Below are 25,384 nucleotides of genomic sequence, written 5' to 3'. Positions count from 1 at the left end.
ATCTATGCCCCGAACCAATATTCTCATCGATTCTTTACTTGTCTGGTCTCTAGGCTGTCTTCATGGGAGGAGTACAGTATCCTCATGGGGGGAGATTTCAACATCACGGACAACCCCCAGCATTGATTGTAAGCCAGCTAAAACCCCTCGTAAAAACCAGGGTGACATGGGTATTAGCTTTCTATATAAAGACTTGCAACTAATTGACATCTGGAGGGTGATGCATTTAGATGAGGCGGGATTCTTGCATTTCTCTCATCCTCATAATTTGTACACCCACCTGGACTACTTGCTCCTCATAGAATCACTTTATGCCAGAGTGGAGCAGAGTTCTATAGAATCCACTCCCCTCTCAGACCATGATTTGGTGGTATGTCATCTGGGCCTGTTTTCAGAAGGCAGAATTCCTCAGATTTGGAAAATGCCTCCCTGGCTGTATGAAGACCATAAATTTGCCCCCTTTTTGAAAGCTAAGTGGGAAGAATACTGCACCCTAAATGGGGGGGGGGGGGGCACGAGGTGGACAATGTTGTTTTCTGGAATGCTGCCAAGGCAGTTCTGCAGGGTCACATATTAGCATATCAGGCTAGTCAAAGGAGAAAGCTCAATTCCAAATTGCTGGCGCTAACCAAGAAGCTGATCACCCTGAAACATTCCCATGCCCAAACATTGGATGACATGACATAAAAAGAGAGCTAATGTTAACTCACAAGGAATTGAACACTTTTACTTACCCCCCCCCCCCCGGGGGGGGGGGGGGGGGGATTAAGCATTTAAAGGGCGACTCTGGCACGGTTACCAGCACCGCGGATATTTTACAGGCTTTCACTCAATACTATCGCAAAATATACACTGCCCTTGAGCGTAGAGAGGCCTTTTTTCAGGATATTGTAATCCCCCAAATTACTGACTGCAAAAAAACTGGAAGCGCCTATTCAGCCTGAAGAGGTAATGCTGATCATAAAAAAAAAACTGTCCCTTGCCAAAACTCCGGGTCCGGATGGACTCTGCCCTGAATTTTATCGAATCCTGGGGCCGCATGTGGCAGCCCCAATGGTGACAATGTACCGGGCAGCACGGAGTAGGGGTTAGCTGGATGAAGACCAGAATATTGCCACTATGGTGCTACTCCCCAAGCCCGGCAAGGCCCATGACAGCCCAGAAGGATACAGGCTTATCTGCCTACTTAATCAAGACATTAAAATTTTAGCTGCCGTCTTGGCTGCCCGCCTAAACGGGGTGCTTCGTGATGTAGTGCATAGACACCAGACAGGCTTTGTTAAGGGGCGTCTCCCTACTTCAAATCTCTTGAAGGCCATATTGGCTTTGCAATCTCCCCTCAGCTGGAATCTGGATGGGGTCCTTTAAGCCTGGACGCAGCTAAGGCTTTCGACTGTGTGGAGTGGCCGTGTTTACTATGGTCCCTGGGGAAGTTTGGGCTGGGTGGGAAATTTACCAGTTGGGTACAGTTGTTATAGACCAGCCCGCATGCCCAAGTAATGGTCAATGTGGTTCTTTCTCAGCCATTCTCCCTGGGGAGGGGTACCCATCAGGGCTGCCCTCTGTCCCCCTTACTTTTAGTTTGAATTTGTTTATTAACAGAAAATCCATGACAAATAATATGGCATCAACATGTACATATTTAAATAAAAAGAAAATATGTGGTTCCATTTCTGCCAGAATTAATATATACATTATGAGCGAAAATTACAAAATGCCTTTGCACTTGAACAATAATTAGGTCACTATATGAGTAACATCTATTAAGTGGTTATATTAACAGTTGTAATAGCTATAAAGTTATAATAACAGTGATGGCTATAATAATAGTAACCATGATAATAACCAAAAAGGGAGAAACCATTTATAACATACTGTAATAATGCCTGGTTGATCTGTTGTCCCTTCAGCTTAGCTATAGATTGCTATTAGTAAGTTTTTATTATTTATATATTCTATTCTAAACTGACATTTCCCTCCCCCACCTCCCCCGCCCCCTTTTTAAAGTACTGTAATGGCTGCTGTTGTGCCATTGTTGTGCCATCCCCCCTCCCTCCCCCCCCCCTTTTCAATCTGCCGTCATCATGACATATTAAGAAGTCTGAGCGAACCAAATAGTCATAATGAGATCAGTCAAGAAGCTAATATTTAGTAGTTGTCAGATGTCATTGTTCAAGGAGCAATTATCGCACGGGTCTAAGCACCAAACTGCATCACTGAGATGTTCACCATTCATGACAAGAGTGTTTCACATCCGCCTCATTCATCCGTCAAAGGAGAGAGGAATGAAATAGCTTCTTTGGGCAAAAGTTTTACATAATCTTGCCAGATGCTTATTGTTCTGCCGCGGTGTTGAGCAGGTTTTTGACGTTCTGTTAAATATTCGTGGTGTAGAGTCTGTTGGATTTTGTGTTTCCATATGGTTTTATATTGAGGTGCTGGGTTCATCCATTGGTTCAGTATTGTATCTTGCGCTGCTAGTATTATTTTATTTAGGAATTGAATTTGGAATTTATCTAAGATGTTGTCAGTGATCTTCACTAGACCGATTAGCCAAATCCGAGGATCTAGCTGCAAGGAAGTTCCCCACATTTTTGCGACATGTCTTGTAGGTAGCGCCAAAATTCTTGTACAACTACACATGACCAAAAACTATGATAATAGTCTGGATTGGCTGTAGCGCATCTAGAACATAGTTGGTTTTGAGTTAGTCCCATGTGGAAGGCTGCGAGTTGCGAATAATATGCCTGATGATAAAATTTATACTGTTTGTCTCGTAGTGCCACATTTTCCGTAGTTATGGGTATTCGTTGGAGGCAAACTGTGAGATCCTCTGACGTGATTTCACAGGGTAGTCCTTTATTCCACTTTTGGGTGATGGAGAATTCTGGTGGAAAGGTCAGTTGCATGAAGGCAGAATAAAACTGTGAGCATTTGAAGTGTTTGCCCATTGGTCCTTGAATGAATGAGAGGAGATTGTAAGAGAGCAAAAATGACGGGTTGGTTTGTAGTTTTTCATTAATAAAGTGTCTTAACTGAAGATACCCATAGAAGTCTGCATGTGGTATATGATAAAGGTCTTGTAGCTCCTGAAAACTATAAACATGAACTGGGTCCGCTTCGAAATGTAACAGTTGTGAGATAGTTTTCAGGCCTAACCGAGCCCATCGAGTAAAAAGTGCTTGAGTCATTCCTGGTTGGAAGGCAGGGTTGCCTGTTATTGGCTGGCATACAGTACTCTCTGGAGGCACTTGATGAAGTTTGCATATAAGTTTCCACACCATGCGGAGCGGACGGATAATAACACTGGATGCATAAAAGGGTGGAATCAATTTATATGAACTTTGAAACACAGCACCCGGTGTTAGTGGAGTTAACCAGTGATGAATATATCTCATAGGCGAACAAACTTCAGAATCAAAGGTCCAGTCTCATATATGTTGCAATAAACTGGCATAGTTGTACGCCCTTAAGTTGGGGCAATTCAAGCCGCCGTCACGTTTTGACCTCAACAGGACCTGCAAAGGTATCCGTGCATGTTTTCCCTTCCATAAATACCGGTTAAGTGCTTTGTTAATCTCTGCCGTGTCTTGTGTCTTCAGCCAGATGGGTAACATACTGAAAAGGTATAACCATTTAGAAATTTCCATCATCTTTAATAATAAAATTTTTCCGGACAATGAAAGTGGTAATGTTTGCCATGTCTGCAATTTGTAGTTTCTGCTTCAATGGCAAAACGTTAAGTGAATAGATATCCTTTGGGCTTGCTGGAACATAAATTCCTAGATATTTTAGTGCGCCGGAAACCCATTTTAAAGGGAATGACCCAGGCCAATTAGATGTTAGGGTACCCAGGACATCTAAAGCTTCTGATTTTTTGACATTTATCTTTAAGCCGGCAAATCTTCCAAAGGCCTGCTGGATACTGAGTACATGTGGCAGAGCTGAAATTGGGTTTGTTAAATACACTAGCATATCATCAGCAAAGGCGGCTACCACAAAAGTGTCTCCCCCTATCCGCTGCCCTTGCAACTCAGGTGCTTGGGCTAGTTTTCGAAGTAGTGGATCCAAAGAGAGAATGTAAAGGATAGACAATGGGCAGCCTTGCCTGACTCTTCTCTGGATCTGGACTTCTGTGGAGACGGAGTCATTCGCTATGATGTAGGACCTGGGATTGCTGTAGAGGATGGATATGGCCTTTATCACTGGATCTGGAAAGCCATAACGCGCCATCACAGAGAACATATATTCCCAGGATACACGATCGAAGGTTTTTTCCGAATCGAAGCCCACCGCCATTGCTTGCATTTGAAAACGATGAGAGGTTTCCAACGCAGTTATTAAGCGGAGGACATGGGCACCAGCATTCCTACCTCCAACAAATCCAGCTTGGAATGGGGAAATAATAGATGGTATAACAGCCCCCATTCGGATAGCTAATATTCTCGCAAGTTTTAGATCATAGTTTAACAGGGAGATTGGTCTGTATGACGCTGCTTGCTGAGGATCCTTCCCAGGTTTAGGCAAAACAGTGATGTAAGCGTTGTTGAAGGTTGGTGGGAAGCTGTTGCCCTGCCATGCATGATTAAAAAACAGTGCCAACTGGTCTACCATTCCGGGGCCCAGGATCTTATAATACTCAACCGGAAATCCATCTGAACCAGGAGACTTGTTACACTTGCCTGTTTTTATTACACCTAGTAGTTCCCCTGGTGTGATAGGTCTTGCCAAGAACTCTTTTTGAGTGTCCGTAATGCAAGGTAGGTGGATATCTTTGAAGAAATTCGCCTCGTCCTGTTGATCACCTTCCCTGTCTTCCCGATAAAGGGATTCATAAAACTGGTGGAGGGTATCTAGGATTTCTGTTGTTTTAGTCACATATTCTCCTGCACTTGTTTTTAAACCATTGATGTACGGTTTTTTCCTCTTGATAGCCACCAATCTGGAAAGCAGTCTGCTAGATTTATTTCCAAATCGATGCAAGTAATGGTCAGAAGCTTGAAGCGATTTCTGTGCTCGAAGGTGTAGATGCGCAATAAGCGAGTGTAAACAAGCCCAGTACGCTGTTTTATTAGAAGCGGATGGTAACTGTAGCTAGTTGCAGTTTCGCCTGTTGGAGTTGAGACTCTAGCATTAAGATGGTTTTATTTAGTTGTTTACTTTTTTGGATAGTGTACGCTATTATTTCTCCTCTCATTACAACTTTTCCGTTTCCCAGAATAAGGAAGGGTCATTAAGATGTTGCTGATTATTATTCTGAAATTCCTCCCACTTGTTCCTTAAATATTTATGAAATTCAGCATCTTTTGTGAGATGTCCGGGGAGACGCCAGGTTTTCCTGCTTTTGTGCTCTGTGGAAACCCATAAGTCTACCCATATGGGTGCGTGATCGGCTACTACTACAGCTCCAATTTCCGCTGATTCCACTTTGGGAAAGAGATGGTTGTCTAGTAAAATATAGTCTATCAGAGATAAGAGTACTGTGCGCCCTAGATACATGAGTGTATTCTCAAGCTGTTGGATTCAGTATACGCCAAGGGTCAATAAGACCTAAGTTTTTGCTCAATTGAACCATTCCAGTTGTCCTGTTGGTGCGGAATCCTTTTGGAATCTGAGACTTGTCCAGTTGGGCATCGTAGACACTATTCATGTCGACTACTACAAGGAGGTCACCCTGGACGTTGGCAAGTATTAGTGAAATTATCTCAGAAAAGAACGAGGGATTAGGCACATTGGGGGCATAGATATTGCAAAGAGTTATTAGTTTGCCAGCTAAAGTTCCATGAATGATGATAAAGCAACCTTCAGGGTCTTGTAGCTCTTTCGTAACTGTTAGAGGAGTATTCTTATTAATTAGAATAGCTACCCCACCTTTCCTACCGGCTGCAGGCAAGAAGTAACATTCCAAAACCCACTCCCTGCGGAGTTTTGCACTTTCTTTATCTGTCAGGCGCGTTTCCTGAAGACAAGCGATATTAGCTTTTAACCATTGAAATGTTGAAAATTTTTTTTCCTTTTTATAGGAGTACCGAGCCCATCTACATTCCATGAAATTATCCTGTATTTACCCATGATGATCCCACCCTATTCGGATACCATAATTTAATTCTGTAAACCAAAAGAGAAGGGGTCCAAGCTCCCAGCCTAGCCTGTCCCCCACTTTTCGGGTTAGTACCTTGGATATAACGAAACCAGGCTTCTTGTTTATGCCAATATTCATGTAATTCCTACCCTTCCCTTTCCCCATGTACCCGTGCACAACTCTTATTCCAAGCCCTTTTCCCTATTCCCTTAGGAATAAACCCCTTCCCTAGTCTCTCTATTCAAATGAAGGTCCCTCTATCTGAGGAACAAGGAGGTCACGTTCCGGAGTGTTCCCACCCCACAGCCGCGTTATATTTTACCAAACTAGGATTTATCCGGACATTTAAATCCAAAGCAGTGTGAGATGTACTATACACTAAGTTAGCAGAGCCAGCAGATTACATAATATAAGCCTGAAACTTGTGGAGTTTCTCTGTGGTGTAGCTGCCCTATTCCTTTTCAAAAACTGTATCCAAATATTTTTGGGCTTCTTCTGGATTTCCAAAAGAGCGCCCTTTCCCACCGTGTCAAATTTTTAATGTAGCCGGAAACTGGCGTGCAAATTTAATTTGCTTTTCTACTAATTTAGAGCAGACAGGAGAGAAAGCCCGTCGCTGTTGTGATACCCGGGTTGAGAAATCCTGTGTTATCCATATCTTATGCCCTTGATACAGGATGTCCTTGTTCTTTCTGGAGGCTACCCATAATTTCTGTCGATGGGCAAAGTTTAGCACTTTCACTATGGCTATTCGGGGTCTTGGGTCTGTCTCTTTCCGGGTGCCCACTCTATGGGCCCTTTCTATGGTGAGCCGGTCTTTAAGCTCAGGGACCCCCACTGCGTCTGGCAGCCAAGCTTCCAAAAAGGATTCTAAACCTGACTCATCTACTACTTCAGGTAAGCCTAGAAAACGTAGATTTGCTCTACATGACCTGTTTTCCAAGTCATCAAGTTTACTTTGGACTTCTTTAATGGCCGCCTCCTGCACATCCATTTTCCCTGTATAAGCTGTCACGTCATCTTCGAGCAGTGAAGACCCTTCCCTCGACTTGCTCGATTCGCGGGCCAATTCAGTAAGCGCTTCTCTCACCTCATTTAATTTGTCTGATATTCCTGCCAGTTTTTCATCTAGTGTTGCCGCTATAATTTCTTTAAAAGCCGCTGCTGTTACCATGCCGGAGGGGGAACTCTCTCCGTCGCACGCTGCCGCCACCATTTTGTTTTCCGCCGCGGGCTTTGCCTTCTCTTTTTCTTTTCGAGTGCTTTTTGAGGCCATTATCCCCGGAGATCAATTCATAAAATTAACAATCGACATGTGCTGGAGGTGTTCGTGCTTTAGGTAGCTGCTTGAGCATCCGGAGAATGTTTTCGCCGCTAGATGTTGGCTGTGGGGCCGGGAGCCGAAGCTAAGCACGTCCGCTTCAGCTCATCCCCCCACGTGACCTCTGTCCCCCTTACTTTTCGTACAGTCCCTAGAACCATTGGCGATCAAGCTTCGCATGTTACCCAGGTACCAAGGTATACAAGTCGGATGTCAACAGATTAAATTGGGTTTATATGCAGATGATATGATGCTATTTGTACGAAACCCAGGAGAGACCTTGGGAGCCATCCTACAGTCCATAGATCATTTCAGCTTCAATTGTGGGCCTTCGTCTTAATTTGGACAAATCAGAGGTTTTACCGCTGGACGCTGCTCTGCCACAGCGCTGGGTTGGTTTGTTCCCACTAAGTTGGGCGAATATATCCATAAAATAACTGGGGATTCATCTAGACTCGCAGAATAAGAATGTGTATGAGGCTAACTTCCTCCCAATCCTGGAAAAAAATAAACGTCAACTGGACTGGTGGCATGACCTTCCAATGTCTCTCCTGGGTAGGTTTGCTGTCGTTAAAATGGCAGTTTTGCCAAAATTTTTATATTGTTGTCAAATGTTGCCATTTTGGGTCACAGAAAAAGATCTGCGTAGCTTTAAATCCGTGATAGGGAGTTTTGTATGGGGAGAGAGGCGTGCCCGATTTAAGTATGACACTCTGCGTCTAGACAAGGGACTGGGAAGTACTGCCTTACCGGACTTGCACCTATATAATGTTGCATGCCTACCTTGTCACATCCAAGAATGGGCTTCTGGACATAAAAAGTTTGACCCAGAGGAGTTGTTAGTGGACTGGACTGCACCTCTTTCTTCGCTCAACCTTCTACACATGCCGAGCCTCAAAGTTGACACTCGGATCTTGTCCTCCTTCTGGATGAGGGCACACATTAAGGCATGGAAGTGGTGGTGAACGTCTATCCATAACAGCTGTCATGTCTCCCCCATTTTGTCTGTGGTGGGAAATAGTAACTTTCTCCTGGGCCAAGGAGGGAGTGTTTTTAAACAGTGGGCCTCAAAGGGCTTTCATTTACTTCAGCAATGGGTGGATGAGGAAAATTCCACTATTTACTCGTTTCAACAGTTGCAAACCCATTGGGGGATCCCCTCCACACAGTTTTTTGCCTATCTTCAAGCTCGCCATTACTGCTTTCAGCTATGCAAGGGAGACTCGAGCCAACTAATATTATCTGATGAGGAAGATTCTTTCTTTGACACCTCTCCGCATTTCAACAAAATCAAGGTGTGGATGTTTCAGCTGAAAGCCACTCTACCCACCACTCACCTACCCCACTTGACGTCTAACTGGCAGGAGGACCTGGGGGAATCCATAACAGTGGGCATATTGAAGAGAGCCTTCTCCGGCGTAGGGAGGCAACTGCTCTCTGCGGCACTCCGGGAAACTCAGTTCAAGCTCATACACCGTACATTTCTTTCAAGAGCAAGGGGAGTTTCCAGACTTCTATGGCCTTCCAATCTGTGTCTCAAATTTGGTACACAGGTAGGAAATCTCTGCCATATGTTCTCTGGATGTACAAAATTGGGACATTTCTGGTCTCAAGTCAGGGGATTCATGGGAGAGAGTCCTAGGTTGTGTGATTCCTTGGTCGGGGACATCGTTTTCCTTCAACAGATGTAGATAAAACAAAGTACTCCCCAGAGGGGGATTAAAATGTGTGCATTGCCCTGGTACTGGCGAAAAAACAAGTTTTATTGACATGGAATTCTGACCTGTTTCCAACCCCACAAGCATGGAAACGTTCAATGCAACAAACGGCACAAATGGAACTCTTACGGAAAAACTCTATATCCCACCCAAAAACTCGCATTGCTTTACGTAGTTACTTTCGGTTGTGGGAACGTATGCTTCATTTTCTATAATGGATATGCAGGTCCCACGCCTGCGGTTTGGGCACCTAGGAGTGTGATGGATGAATGTGTGTGTGTGAGTGCATGGTTATGTGCTAGTTGGGAGGGAGGGCAAGGGGGGAGGGAGGGAGTTTCTACAATAATGTGAAAACTGGATCTGTGGGAAAACATTTAGTTGTCTGCTGTTATACCGAAACGTTTGGCTGTATTTTAATCTATATGTAAACTGGTTGGCTATATTTTTGCCCATGTTTGTTATTCCTTGGATCCTAATAAAAGATATCATTAAAAAAAAAAAAAGTAAAACCGCATCAGGTAGTGCTGCCGGGTGCTGACATGCTGATAGGCTGGCCAGGAGTGACAGCGGAAGCTGCGATCAGGAGCTGCGGCAGACCATGCTGCATGCAGGGGTCAACACTGAGTTCGGGGCTGGTCTTAGGTGATCGTGGCAGGCGCCATTTTTGTTCTCTTGCACGTTGTAAAACACGGTGGGAGCCATTTTAGAGCTCTTCCATATGAGTGAGATGGCTTCAGGGGGGTCAATGTGATGAGAGAAGTTGCAGATCAGCTCTGCCTGCCATATGGGTTATTAGCCCCAGGAGATCCCTCAGCATTTGCCAAAAGTGTGTGGAGCACAGGGAGATGTTTCTTCAAGGGACTTTATCTCTGCTGGGACTTCAGTGGCTTCCCTTTCCCAGCAGGAGAGTGTTGCAACATCTCCTCCCAGGGTGGGTTAGAAGCCTTGGGAATGGATCTTTCCACCATTTCATAGGTGGAGTTTTTCAAGGATCTTCAGGCCTTCTGTTAGGGGCAGGAAGGGTCCCATGAGGAATCTTGATCACCCGCATCAGATGTCTCCCTCCTCGAATCTCAGAAACGTTCTAAGGAGTCCTCTCCCTCTCTCAGGCGGGTGAAGCAGAGGAAGGGTCAGAATGAGGGAGGAGAAGACGACAGGGCTCCTTCAGGGAATTACTGTAGTGAGTCGATATCCTCGGTGGGGGATCCAGACGCATGCTTAGGAGAGGGGGAAATACCCCCAGATGTGGAGCCACATAGAATATTGCTTCCTATGTGGCTCCACATCTGGATGAGATGGATGGTTTAATTCTGCAGACCCTGAAGGGCCTTTGCTATGAGGAGTCTTGTCAGCAGAGGCTAACGATCTGAAGAAGAACCCAGTGATGGTTAGCTTGCGAAAGGTGTCCTAGTTCTTTCTCTGCATGGGGCTATCCAGGAGCTGATCGATTTGGCATGGAGTGTACCTGAGACTAATTTGAAAGGGATTGTATCCTATGGACCCTAAGGCTAGGGAGCAGCTCCGGTTTCTAAAGGTGTTCGCCCTGGTCTGCGCTTTGACGAAATGGACTACTATACAGCTCATGGAAAAGCAGGCAAAGGTCGAGTCCACGATGCAATGACTGCTCTCCCTAAGGGCTGCTGTTCCAATTCCAAAGGATCAAGAAGGCGCCAGCCGATATTCTATTTACTTTGTGGTCCCCAAGAAAGAGGGCTCCTTTCAACCTATTCTGGATGTAAAGGGGATCAGTCAAGCTCTTCGGGTTACTCATTTTCAGATGTAAATCTTAAGGTCAGTTATCTTGGTGGTGCAGAAGGAAGAGTTTCTCACTTATCCAGATCTCTTGGAGGCTTACCAGTATATTACGATTTGCAAACAGCATCATCGTTGTTTTGTGGTGTTAGGTCAGCATTATTAGTGTTGCCCTTCGGCTTGGTCACGGCACCCAGGACTTTTTCCAAGATGATGGTGGTCATGGCCACAGCGCTACATATTTGGACGACTGGCTAACCTAAGCCAAGTTGGCAGAGGAGAGCTGTGTGATGTTGAGCAGGGTGGTTTAGTTGCCACAGCACCTGAGATGGGTAGTGAATTTGGCTAAGCAGCCTGCAGCCATCTCAGGTGCTGGAGCATCTGGGCGTCTGGTTCAGTATGGCTCAGGGCAAGGTCTTGCATATCCAGAAGATCTGCAGACAGGTCCAGGCCTTGTAGTTGGCAGTCTGTTCAATGGTATGGTTGTACCTGCAGATGCTGGATCCCTTCTGGCCGATGGAATCCTCAGTCTCAGGAGTGCAATGCACCATTGACCTTATCATGGAGGTGAGGCAGCAGTTACTATGGTGCTAGGGAGGGAGCATCTTGAAAGAGGAATGGTTGCTGGTCACAATGGATGTGAGTCTCCAGGACTGGGAAGCTCACTGTCAGGAGTTGGTGGCACAGGGACAGTGGGATCCCGAAGAGGTGTCTTGATCCATCAACTGGCTTGAAGCCTGAGTGATTTGGCTAGCTTTCCTGTGATTTGCAGACTGGTTGAAGGGAAGGCTGTGAGTGTAATGTCAGACAATGCTATAGCAGTGGCCTATATAAATCATCAAGGGGGGACTCGAAGTTGACAAATCTCTCAGGAAATGATGTCCTCCTTCTATTTGCAGAACAACATTTGCAGGCACTTACAGCCTGTTATATAGCAGGGGTCAATAACATTCGATTGGCTTATCTCAGTTGTCATGAATTGGATCCGGAAGAAAGGAAATTGGTTCCTGAAATTTTTCATCTCATAATGGATTGATGGGGTTGTCCTTTTCTGAATCTGATGGCGAGTCACCAGAATGCAAAGGTGGAGCGATTTTATAGTCTGACAAGGGATGTGCTAGTTCAGTCTTGGCCGTGAGAAAATTTGCTCTATGTGTTTCTGCCGTGGCCCATGATCGGCTGGTTGCTACAGAAGATAGCATGAAATCCAAGTTTGGTGTTCCTGATGGCCTTGGACTGGCCCCTCAGGTCGTGGTACTCGGATCTTCATCATCTTCTGGTGGAGGATTCCTTGTGGCTCCCTCATCTGGGGGGGGGGGGAGGGCTTCTGCAGCAAGGTCCAGTATTTCACTACAGTCCAGAACAGTTTTGTCATATAGTTTGGCCTTTAAAAGGGCTGGGTTCTTGAAGCAGAGTTACTCAGGGACAGTGGTGGAAACTCTTCTGAGAGCATGTAAGTTTTCCACCTCATTGGTTTGAGCATTGATGTTATAGACATTCTTGTCTACCTGCCTCAGCATCTATTCCCTTAATCTTGGATTTTTTACAAGAAGGTCTGAGTAAGGATTTGGCCTTGATCACATGCAAGGTGCAAAGTAGCTGCTAAAGCGTGTGTAAGGGAGAGACCCCCCTCTTCGCATGCAGATGTGTCTAGATTGATGAAGGGAGTGAAACACCTTAGGCGCCCCCTTGCATTTACCAGTGCCTTTGTGGACTTGAATTTGGTCCTCTTCTTTCTGGTGGGTCCTACATTTCATCCTCTTCAGGATATTTCCTTATTTTTGTTGACCCTGAAGACAGGGTTTCTGGGTCCTATTGTTCAGTGAGGTGAATTTCAGAGTTGCAAGCCTTGTTTTGTCTGGAGTCCTTTTTGAATAACACGCCCGATAGGGTGCAGATAAGGGACAGTACCTGTTTTTTTCTTCTGAAAGTTTTTTTGGACTTTCACTTGAACCAGTCTGTTGTGTTGCCATCCTTAAACAGGGATTTGGATGGATAGGAATTCAGGAAATTGTGGCCGTTGGATATGCAGCGGCATTTATTGCGTTATCTGGAGGTTACGAATGGTTTTCGTAAGATGGATCGACTTTTTCTCCTTCACCGTGGGGGTGAAGAAGGGGGGGGAGGCTTCTCGTGCCACAGTGGCTCATTGGATTAAGGAAATGGTGACAACGGCCTATGCAGATGCCGGGAACCCTCTCCTGAGGCAGGTAAATGTGCATTCCACCCAGGCGCAGGCAGTGTCCTGGGTGGAATTACATTTGCTTTCTCTGGCAGAGATTTGTAGGGCAGCAGCATGGTCCTCCTTGCATACGGTTGCTAGATATTACTGGTTGGATTTGACAATGCGGGAAGATTTGGCCTTTGTTAGGGCATTACTGCTTGGATCTCAGGAAGCTTCCCTCCCTTTTGGTACAACCCACTGGTGTGGACTGGCTTGCCCGGATGAAGAGGAAGGTGAAATGACTTATTACCTGATAATTTCCTTTCCTCTAAGGAGGGCAAGATAGTTCACCATTCCGCCCTGGGCTGCCTTGAGACAGTCGACTTTTTCTGTCATTTAGTATTCTGTCAAGGGATCATTGTGATTCAGGGATCCCGATTGATCTGGACCAGTTCAGAACCTGGTAAATGAGTTTCATTTCTTGAGTGGTTTTTTTTCTTACTGTTTTTTCTATGTGGGTGTTAGCGGAGCTGAGTCCAGTGTTTCCATTGTTTAAAAAAAAAAAAAAGTTCATTTTTAGACAGTAAATGCTTGTAGGATGCAATAATTCATGTTAATGTTTAGTTGGTTCAGTGTCCACAGTTGGCTTTTGAAGAAAATATTGGCTGGCTGGTGTCTTTGTAAGCTATATGAGGCTGACATGAGCAAGTTGTTGTCTCCGTCTCTATCTCCTGGTTGGAGTGCACAACTTACTGGTGTGGAAGTGGCTTGCCCTCTGTAGAGGAAAGGAAATTATCAGGTAAGAAGTAATTTCACATTAAAAAAAAAAAAATAATCCACATGCTTGCATATCTAACAATATTTTAAACATATTTATTTATTTAACACTTTTCAATACCGACCTTCATGGTAATAACCATATCAGATCGGTTTACATCGAACAGGGTAAAAACTGAAACAGAAATAAACATATGAACGGAGGCGGCAAAGTTACATTCAACAAGGAGGGTGAACCTGGAGGCTTAGCCTCCAAGTTCCCCCTCCTTTTTGATGGCCGAATGAGTTCACCCACCCTTTTTGATGGCCGAATGAGTAGCGTTTTAAAACTTATTGGCTATATTAATTAGCTTGATAAATAGTTTTTAATACTTAAAATATCCAGCTGAGTGGCAGCAAAGTTGCCACCAGATAAGTCAAAATTTATCTGGGTAAGTGGTGCGGATCTTCTATATGTGAGTATTTGTGTTCCTAATTTTAATCATTGATACGTAGAGATTTAACTTGTTTGTTTTCCTTGGCATTTGTCAGCTTTTATGCATATTAAGTCATCAAATTTTGGAACATTTGCACGTGAAGGAAATTACCAGTTTTATCAATTAGTCCACCAGTTTGCCTAGCTGTAGGTCATCAAGACCCTCCTGGTTCTTCAGCCTGGAACTCCCCCCCCCTCCCCCCAGTTTATCCTGACCCCTCCAGCAGTCAGTCAGTATTTGGCTTTAAAGAATTTTATTCTTACTTACACCAGATGGTGGTTAGGGGTAAATATATGCCAGTAACATAAATACACTTGTCGCTTTTGCAGGTTATAAACTAGCAACTTATATGTGTAGTTGTTGGTGCTACCCTGGAATACCACTGGCTCGCCTCTTTTTTTTACACGAGCAAATTTATTTGCTCACTGTTACTTGCGTGTTTTATGTTAGATGTTTATAATATATATATATATATAATATATATATTTACAAAAATGTGGTATTTGCATGCACATCTGCTTATTTGTACATGCCCATCTCCTTGGAAATTCATCTCTGCAGGTTTACAATAATGAAAAGTCAAGTACAGAAATATTTTTGAGGACAAGAGGGAAGAACCATCCAACTCCTCAGAGGATCCCAGTTTGGTCATTTTTAGGAAGCCATCTAGGTTTTTCCCACTTCATAAAGTAATTCTGGATTTAATAGATCTGGAATGGGTGTCTCTAGAAACTAATTTTAGAGGAGTTCGGTCATTGTCTAAATTGTATCCTGGATCCTCAGCAAAGTGAGAGGTAGGGATGTGCATTCATTTAAAATGAATGGGCATTCCAAAACGCCCCAAAACAAATTGAGGGACCCCCCAAATTGAATTCTACTAGTTTCATTTGTTTTTCCCCCATTCAATTATATGGTCAATAAAGTATATAGAGAATAACAGGTACAATACAGTCAGGAATTGATACAGTAGCTATTAGCAGTCAGCCCAGTGAGTCATGTATGCCTTGTCAGACTTGGCAGGACATGTTGTCAAGGAGACAATGTATCGCAGTGAATCATTTTTCTAAACCAACCTTTCACTGCTCTGCAGATCCAGAAACACTGATCTTGAAGACTGATCGTGTCTGAGATGTACTGTTGAAAGTGTGCATTCCTTCTGTAGTCAGTCATCTGTCTGCTGCTTAATGCCCAGATGCCATACTCCTATAACTACCAATGGGGTCTTGCTACCTCATGTCTAGCTGCCATGCCCTTAATTCCACCAAAGGGAATTTGCTGGTACAGGCCTATCTGCCATGCTCCTAATACCACCATGGGGGACTTCCTGGAACGTGCGATCCTGTTATCATATTGCTGGTGCCTTCTTTTGGAGCCTTGGGCTGTTTTCCCCACACTTGCTTTCCTCTTGATTTGCTATACTGGGGTGTTTTGTTCCCAGTACAAACATTTGAAAAAAAGATACAGGTTTCACTACCACGGCACTGCATCTGTTCTGTAGTTCTTCCTTTTCTCCAACCTCTTCTCAATCTCAGCTTGGTTCTCCCACCCTTTTTGATGGTTGATTATACTGGGATGATTTGTACAAAACAAGCCGTCATTCAGAAGAAAGAAATACAGGCCCAACAGAAAAGTTACTCAAGATTAACCATTTAAATGTTCTGAATCGAACAGCATGAGATCAGCTAAAGAATATGGAGAACTGTTTCTAAATAAAGCAACCCTCATCACTTTCTAGGAAAACCACACCACATTCGTTAGAGAAACCATTTATATATCCTGTATGTGATAACCATTTACTTCGGAAAGCCCGTTTCACAAGAAAATAAAAATTTCAGCCAGCAGCTAGGTCCAGTTCAAACAGGGGAAGTAAATAAGAATAATTTTTTAAAAATAAGTTATCACAGATCATTTTCTTGTACTGAATCTGACAATTGTCAGTGTGCTCCTATGCTACTCTGCTTTGCTGATTCTATACCCCTCAGTGCTACACTGTTGGGAGTCTTTGTGCCACTCAGCCTTGCATCTATGCGCAGACCTTACACCTTGGAGTTCTCTTTGCTACTGTTCCTTGTTGTCATACCCTAATCTTATGCCTTGAATTGTTCCTGCCAGTCGGGGGGGGGGCTGCTTTGCACCTCCCATATTGCTTGAGTCTTGAAGCCTTGGTCCTTTTATCAGTGCCTGCCTTGGATTTTTTCCTGCCACCTTTTCTGCTTCATTCACCTTTCATAGTGCCTTAGGATGCTGTTGCCACTTTTGGTGCCATCTTACCATTCAAGATGCCATCAAGGATTTATGTACTGTTGCTTGTGCCCTCTTTTTGAGCCTTGGAGTGTTCTTTCTACTTTTGCTGTTTTTTGCTCCTCTCGACATAATTTGGAGAACTTCTGCCAATGCCGGTATCCCTTTGTCCCTTTATGGAGCTTGGGCTATTCATGCCACTTTTGGTGCCACTTTCCACAGTCTTCCTAGGTACCTTAGTGTTCTTTCCCCCTTCTGATTATTTCTTTCCACAAATTCTAAGACAATCGATTAGAAAATCCCAATTTTAGAGCCCAACATAGGCTGGAATGCTTTCCCCACTGACTTTAATGGCAAAGGAAAAACAAGTTAAATGAAAATAAAACCTTTTTTATTTTGAAGCTAAAGAAATGAATTGGGGTCTCCTCAAAATGAATTTTGAAATGAAATGAAACTTTTTCTCCTGCACACACCTAGTGAGAGGTTTTGGTTCCCCGGGGTGATGCCTTAGTCTGATCAATGACTAAGGGAAACCATGATTCCAGTAGAGGGAGTTGCTGCTCTAAAGGATTCTCAGGACAGGGTGACTGAGTCAGTGCTTTTGAATTAGTCAGTATGGCACATCAGATTGCTGCTTGCAGCTAATTTTTGCAAGATCTGGTTTGCGTTTGGTACAGCAGGAACAGGATAATTCATTGGAGGATTCTTCTCCGTTAGAGTTTGTTGCAGTATATTTGGCAGACACCTGTTTTGATTCGGTACATTCATCCGCCAGGGAGATGGCTTTAGTTATAGCCACGAGAAGGCTTCTTTTGCTGCGACATTGGTCAACAATTCCATCTTTGACTAATTTAGTACTTTTTATTGTTTTTAATTGTTTTAATGTCTTCAAACTTGCTGTTTCTTTCACTGTAAACTGCCTAGTAAAATGTTTTTTGATTAAGCAGTATAGGAACATTTTCAAAATAAATGAAATAAGTTTAGCAAAGCTTCCCTTTAAATGTCAACTTCTGTTTGGAGAGGACCTGGAAAAGATGGCAAAGGCTTGGGGGGGATTCTAAGGTGCAAAGGCTTCCAGAGGATAAGACAAATGCTGCTTATCATGGTTTCCTGTCCTGTGGCAGATTTTGGAACTTGAGGCATTTTAAAGGGAAAGGCATAAATGCCCAGAGGTCAAGGACTTTAATGTTTGGGTACTTGCCGGGTACTTCTATTTGGATTGGTCACTGTTGAAGACAGGAAACTGAATTTAATGGCTCCTTGGTCTGACCCAGTATGGCATATCTTATGTTCTTATGACTTTTATTAAATACTTATTCTTTTGTGCTAAGAGAGAAGATAAAGAGGGATCCTGTGGTTCGGGATCTACTTGTGCCTCGCAGTGAGTGCTTTGGGGCTCTGTTTCCGGTTCCAGAGATAGGCGGCTGTCTATCTTGTTTTTATTGGAGATGGGCCCAAATTACTTCAGATCAGTGGGTCCTGGACATCATTTGAGATGGTTGTGCTCTGGAATTCTTGCCCTATTTCAGATGTCTGTGTAGTTTCCCCATGCTGTTTTCCCAGGAAAAAGGAGACGACAAAGGCAATTCTAGCAAGGCTTCTCAACTTGAAGGCAGGCAGTAATTCCAGTTCCAAATAACAAGAAGATCTCTGTCACTATTCCCTTTATTTTGTGGTTCCCAATAAAGAAGGATCGTTTTGTCCCATTTTAGATTTGAAATGAGTGAACAGATTCTTGAAGGTGATACATTTCAGAATGGAAACACTACAGTCAGTGATTTTGGCCGTCTGAGAATTCCTGACAGCCTTGGATCTGATGGAAGCTTATCTGCACATTCCAGTGAAAGAGGATCATCAGTGATTCCTAAGTTTTGCAGTTCTACATCAGCATTCCCAGTTCCAAGCACTGCCCTTTGGGTTAGCAATTGCATCAAGGACATTCTCGAGTATGATGGTAGTTGTATATTGAGCTGAGTAACAATAGCAAAAGCATATAGACTAACAGCCAATACATTGCAGACATAGACTCAACTATTATCAAAATCTTATTTTAATCATTTTTTTCAATTAAACTGTAGTACTAATATCCAAATAAATACTGCATGCTGTAATTTAATTTCAGCCCTTCCAAATTAGATCAGTACAGGTCACAAGTCAATCTGATAGTCATTCAGTGATCTTAATGAAATGATTTGTCAATGTTATTGTAAGGGAAGCTTCAGTTGCTGCTACCTGTGCTGTACATGTTCTGTAGTGGGGCAATGTGTGTGTGTGTGAGAAGCTTCCACTGCTGCTACCCATGCTGTACCTGGTCTAGTGGGGCATTGTTGGGTATGTAAGGGAAGCTTGCACTGATGCTGTCTGTGCTGTACTGGCATTGTGGTGGACAGGGGTGTGTGTGTGTGTATATAGGAAGCCTGCCCTGCCACTACCCATCTGATATCAGCACTATGATAGAGCTGTGTGTGTGTGTAAGAGAAAAGCCTGCACTGCTGCTGTCTACCTGTTCTGTAGTATGTCATTGGGTATGAGTGAGCATGCTCTACCTATTCTTCAGATAAGTGGAGAAGTTTAATTTCATGTGCTGTAAGCTGGGCACAACTTTACCAGCACTAAAGTCACTAGAAAAGTTATTTATGAAAAGACCTTGATGTAATCTAATGGACTCTTTGCTATGATAAGACACATTGTTCTACTTGATAGCTTTTCAGAGGGGCTGCATGCTGATCTTACAGATTTTTTACACCCTCTCAGAAAACATAGTTGAGGGAACAAGCTGCCCCATGGCATTTGGGGATATTTTCTCAAGCAACTGGGTGAGTTATGCCTGCTACTGCTCTGAGCCATGCTCTGCTAGAGCCTGTTCTCAGAGATGTCTGACCAGCTTGGGTGATTAATGCAGTTTTTACATATTAGCTTTGACATGTCTCATCTCAGAAAATAATTTTCATATTATGCAAATAAAACTGTGGAAAAACAGGATATTTCTTTTCCACTTATGCCTTCACATGCAAGGGAAAGCTTTATGGTATTAATGACAAAGAATGAATAATTAAGTGTAAGTGGTTATGGAAGGTGCGTGCAGCTACCCCTGCTTGATTGTGTCATGAATTACTGTGGTGCTGTCTGGAAGATGAGGTAAAATGCCATTTCTGAAGCTCTGTCTTCTAGTCTTGTTGAAGTACTTAGCACTGTGCCATGCACATACTTCCTCATACATTTCCTCTTCTACGTGGTATTTTGTCTTTGATTTTGAGAACTTACAATCCGTTGGTGACATAATGTAAGGCTGTGATTCCCAACCCGTTCCCTGCCTCCCTCAGCCGATACATATGGCATCTCCTACTTCTGGGGGCTTTCTTACTGCTCCATGGGCATAGTATATTTATATTTTCATTATGCATAGTTGTACTTGCTGGTGAGAGTTGCACACTTCAAACTTCACTGGATTTATATTCTAAAGGTGGCTGCAGAGCAGTGAACATTCTTAGCCATCGGTATCATTTCTAACCGTCTGTTTTGAATTCCACTCTCTTGCATTTATGTTCAGGGTGAAGGATGCAATCAGTTGAGCTTTGAGTGCTCTGTCCATTGAAACAGTCCCTGGTGCTAACTGGCAGTGCTTCTAGCTACGTTGATTGAGATACCTAATAAGGAAAGAACACATTAGAAAATGTTCACTTGCCAAGAAATTCACTATATTGAAGTTGGACTGCAATAGTGCTGAGCACTGATCTAATATGATACAAATATGGATCTGTCTAATGTCTGACCCAGAAAGGATTTCAGATATTCTTCAGTATCCAGTACTTCAGAAACATGTGGTGTAGTTGCCTGGATTTCATTTATTTATATTTCTTAATTACTTTTCCCATTGCTCAAGGGAATGAACAATTAATCTAAAAATTTAAACAACCAAATCATGAAATACAATTCATAAAAAAATCCATCAATCATAGAAAACTCAAATAACCTAAGTTACAGAGGAATATGATTGGGGAGCATCCTTTTCTGGATGGGATATTACACTTGTGGCATGTCCTAGTTTCTAGAAGGAAAATTTCTTCACCTCTGTCACCAATAAACCCTCTGTGGAATTATCAGTGTCTCCTTAAACACATTAATAGAACCAACTTTTCTTGGTTATGTAGTCATGGCATACAGTATGCTGGCCAGTTGTTCAGTGATAGAAAATGTATTTTCCTCTAGCAACTTAGAGATATATTAATCACTTGCCTCATTGCTCCAGGCAATGAACAATTAATCTAATAAAAATAATAAAATCAAATCATGAAATAGCTCATAAAATACATCAGTCAAACAAAATGCATAAAACCTTGTAAGATATTAACCCTTTATTACATATCCTCCCCCAAAAAGTTTTCAAATGGCTTTTTTCTTCTACTGAACTTTGCCACACTCTTTCCTGTATAGTGGCATATAATTGTAGGTAACTAAACATCGGCACAGAATCTCTTCCAATTTATCTCTAAGTTGCTGGAGAGAAAGAAATAGCCAAGAAAAGCTGATTCTGTTAATGCGTTTAGGGAGACACTGATTATTCCACAGAAGGTTTATTGGTGACAAATATGAAGAAGTGTCCCCTCTAGAAACTAGGGCATGCCACATGCATAATATCCTATCCCGAAAAGGATGCTCCCCAATCATATCCCTCTGTAATAAGAATTTATTGGATACTAATAGATGAGTCAGTTGATCCGTTTGAAAGGTATAAGGCTCTTTGGGTTAAGGATATATGGGGATATAGAAGAGGAGGATTGGGATTACATAATATGAAGATTATTCCAGGCAACCTATGTATGCCTGGTAAGAAGAATGAGTACAAGTTATTTTACCATTGGTAGCATATCCTGTTCAGTTGCATAAGATGAAACTGAGTGACTCAGGTGTTGGAAAGGTTGCGGTTTCACATGCGGTGGACATGCCCTCTGATTACGATGCAAGGTGGATTCATAAAGTTATAGGGCTTTGCCTCCCCTTTGACCCTGCAACAATTTTGTTGGGCCTACTGATCCAAGGGATCACTTCTTTGTGTAAGGGTGGTGTTCCTTTAGTGATTCGTTTTCTGGTGCCAGCAAGACGTAACGTGGCCCGACATTGAAAATGATTGAAAGTATGGGATCAGACAATTTGGAAGGCGTTATCTATGGAATTTATTTATTTTTTAAAACTTTTTATTTAGAAAATTCAGACAACATACATATGTAGTCAGATCTGTATGAAAACATAACACAGTATAAATCATCTCTGTAGCCTCAATAAAATACCAGAAAGTCTTGCTCCCGTAAACATTCCTGTAGTATATCAAGAATAAGACATCACAAACTTCTGCCCTTATATGTGAGAGACAAATACCAGAAAGTATTCAAATTTGGACTCTTTTCTGAAATGTATTGGTAAAGAAATGGGGGCTATTGTATCAACTAGTAGTGCTGCCTGGATTCTGATGTGGCCTTTTTTTTTTTTTTTTTTTTACAATGTCAAGGATGTGTTGGTCTAAGTAGAGTCAATATCAAAAATATGATAACAGTTTGCAGTTGCTGACTTGATAAGAATGGCTTCAAAGATCGAAGAAGGCATATCTTGAGCCAGGACTTTTTTTTCCAGGTCTAAGTAATATGATTCTCAAAACTAAGATGAGACTCCAAAATTACCCCTAAACTTTTTGCCTCAGAATTCAGTGGCAAGACTTATCTATCTAAGATTATCTGAAGATGCAATAGCTTCTGAAGAGTACTCCTTGGGGAATTCTGTGCATAAAAATTTAAATTTCTGCAAAAGTTATCATACTTTATATTGGTCAACATAGCACAATATACATCACAGTTTGAATAAATAATGTAATACAGAAAATGTATTACTCAAAGTTGCAGAGCTTTAAATATTTTGAGCAGAATTTCCCTAGAAGTACACTGTGTGTCCTTTCCACCTCTATTCCTACTCCCCTGGCCAGACACCTTTCACTGTACCTTCTCAGGCCCCCAACTCCTCCATCTCTCTCCACCCCCTCTAGGCTCAACCCCTTCTATTTTATCTTCACACCCCTCTCTCATACAATCCTTCACACAGACTTTCTCTCTTTTGCGCACGCACCAACACAGGCTCCCTCTTTCGCGCACACACCCTTATTCAGGCTGCCTGTCTCTCTCTCTCTCTCACATACACACCTTCACATACGTTCTCTCTCTCACATACAAACTTGCACCCTCCTTCCCAAACACTCTCACACACACCATCTCCCAATCTCTCAATCTCTTACTCACATACACACTCCCTCACACAGGCTCTCTCTCTCTCATATGCACACACACCCTCACACAGATTCCCTCCACTGCACACACCCTCACCAAGGCTCCCTCTCTCATACACACACATACACCCCGGAAAACAGGCTCCCTCTCTCTTTCACATACACAATCCCTTTCTCATACATACCAGCTCCCAAAATCTTACTTGCTCACATACACACTCCCTCACATTCTCCTCACATTCATCCTTCCTCACACAGGCTCCCTCTCTCTTTCATATACACATAATCACCCTCACATGCACTCTTCCTTCCTCTCTTCCATAGGCTTACATTCTTGGCTGTCATTCTGGCCAGTCTCCATCTTCTTTGGCTGTAGGCAGTATGGACTTTGCCCATGGCTCTCCCAGGCCATTCTGCTCTGCGTCTTAGTTGGCAGGTGAATTGGGCTCCACCCATGACCCCACTAAGCTTCTCATCTTCGGCTGCAAGCAGATTGGGCTCCGCTCACAGCCCTCCAAGCCTTTCAGATCTTCACTGCAAACAGAATGTGCTCTGCCTGCAGCCTGCTGGGCGCCTCATCTTCGGCCATGAACAAGTTGGGCTCCACTCACAGCCCTCCGAGTCTTTCTTCCAAATTCTGCATGAAAACAGGAATTCTGCACCAATTCTGTGCTCTGAAGTAGCATAGGATTCCCTCAAGAGTAGAAGAGGAAAGGATGTAGAGACACTTACTACTGTTATCTTCCAGTTGTAGGAGGGTTAAGAAGCCTAAAGTGTCATGCTCAGGGGTAAACTCGCACAGTAGCTGCGGGAAGGAGGAGGATGGGCACTAGTTTCTGTCCCATGATCTCCTATGATTGGCAGCTCAGTTCATTAACCTTTCTTCTGATGGGAAGTTGACAATCTTGTGCAAAGGATCTACCTCAGCATGTTATCCTTGTGTATTAAATCTGTTCTGAGAACATTGCACTTGTTATTCCTCTAAATTCTCTTTAGTATTTATGATATACTATATATATATATATATTTTGTAGGATGGATCCAATCTGAGTGCCAGTCAACGAGCATATGCCCCCGAACAGCTGCAGAAACAGGATAACCTTACTGTAGACACACAGTACTACCTGTCACAGCAAGTCCACCCGGTGGTGACTCGCATCTGTGACCCCATAGATGGGATTGACTCTGCTCTTATTGCTACATGGTTAGGTAAGTGTGCCAAAGAAAAAGGAATCCATTCTGTATCATGGTTCGGAGATGTTTCATCTAACTGAGTACCCAGGAAGGGGGAGAGGTGAAATTAATGTTAGTGAGTGGTGGCATCTGTCACACATGAAACTGCAGTACTAGCTAGATACCTTAGAATATCAGCTTGCTCTCTCTCTCGCCTGCTCTGATATTCCTGTGGACTTTTTGCTTTTGTATATTTTATTTCTGATATTTTTATCCTTTGTTAAATAATAGTATGGACCTTTTTGAATGCCATGCCCTGCTTTAAAATATCTCTGCCCCTCTTTAGCTGTTCATTCTGCATTCATGCTTTGCATGTATTCAAACAAAGCACCAAGAATTACTATCAAGCCAGCAAATAAAACAAACTTGTGTACTCTTTCTTCTGTTGTTCCTTGATGTCCAATGTCTTTGACATTTGTGAGAGTACAGATAGTTTTTTTTGTGCTTTTTACTGGTCCTCTAGACTTTCCTCCTCCCTACAAGTTTTCATGGATAGGAAAAACATTTTACTGTGCATTTGAACAAGAATTAAGAGTTCAATGGGTTTACAGTTTAATTTGTCAAACATCCACCGCAGAGGTGGCTGTTTATATGAAATTGGTAGCATGTTTGTTGCCTGCATTCCATGAAAGCTTCCAGAGGGAGAGAATATTGAAGGAAGAGTCATATCGCCTAAGGCCGCAGAGGAAGGTTGAATTAGTGGCCTGGCAGCTCTCTGGTTCATCCACAAGACTGCACACTCCATGCTGAGATCTGGCGATAGATCACTATTAGTAGTTTGTTTTCTATCCCTATTCTTTGTTTCACTCCAGAACTAGCAAAACTCAGTTAAAACAAGCTGTAGCTTTTCTTCAGACTGGAGAGGAAACAAGGCTAGCAATACAAAATTTGTGTATAATTAAAACTGCGAAGGCTTTTGAAGTACTTTAAGTAAAGTGTGTGTGACTGGCCATGCCTTAAACGTGTGGCTTGCTGACACAGTTTAGGAGGCTTCTCTCTAGGTGGCAGCACTATCCAAACACACCGTAAGAGCCAAAGGGACAGCAGAGCAGCTCTCTGTGCTCCCTGAGACCGCATACAAAGAAGGGAGACTTTTCAAGGACTAGCTTATTGGAGTTCCTGCAACATCCCTGACAGGAACTGCTGTCGCACATTCTCTTGCTGCTGTGAGTAGCTAAATAAGAGATTTTTTTTGTAGCACGTGTTCATGATTGCCCATCACAGTACGATTCTACCCTGTTTAATCTTAGTAAGTAAGCGGTGAAAAGACTGCCGTCAGTAAGGTTTTCTTACTATTTTCACCACCTCTTTGCCTCTCCCCAGGAAAGCTAGATTATTTTTATGCACCT

General features: G+C 43.0%; 1 protein-coding gene across 3 annotated transcripts in view; it reads left to right on the top strand.

The window, feature by feature from the left end:
- POLA1 (DNA polymerase alpha 1, catalytic subunit) overlaps nucleotides 1–25,384 on the top strand; it is a 1,013,915-nt gene that overhangs the window by 606,151 nt on the left and 382,380 nt on the right. For all 3 annotated transcript variants that reach the window (XM_029603088.1, XM_029603086.1, XM_029603087.1), the window contains one exon: nucleotides 23,837–24,011. In XM_029603088.1, coding sequence (XP_029458948.1) covers nucleotides 23,837–24,011 — 175 coding nt within the window. The remainder of the gene's footprint in view (nucleotides 1–23,836; nucleotides 24,012–25,384) is intronic.

The sequence above is a fragment of the Rhinatrema bivittatum genome, chromosome 5 (genome assembly GCF_901001135.1).
Source record: "Rhinatrema bivittatum chromosome 5, aRhiBiv1.1, whole genome shotgun sequence".
Lineage (NCBI taxonomy): Eukaryota > Metazoa > Chordata > Amphibia > Gymnophiona > Rhinatrematidae > Rhinatrema > Rhinatrema bivittatum.
This window is presented reverse-complemented; position numbering and strand designations above follow the sequence as displayed.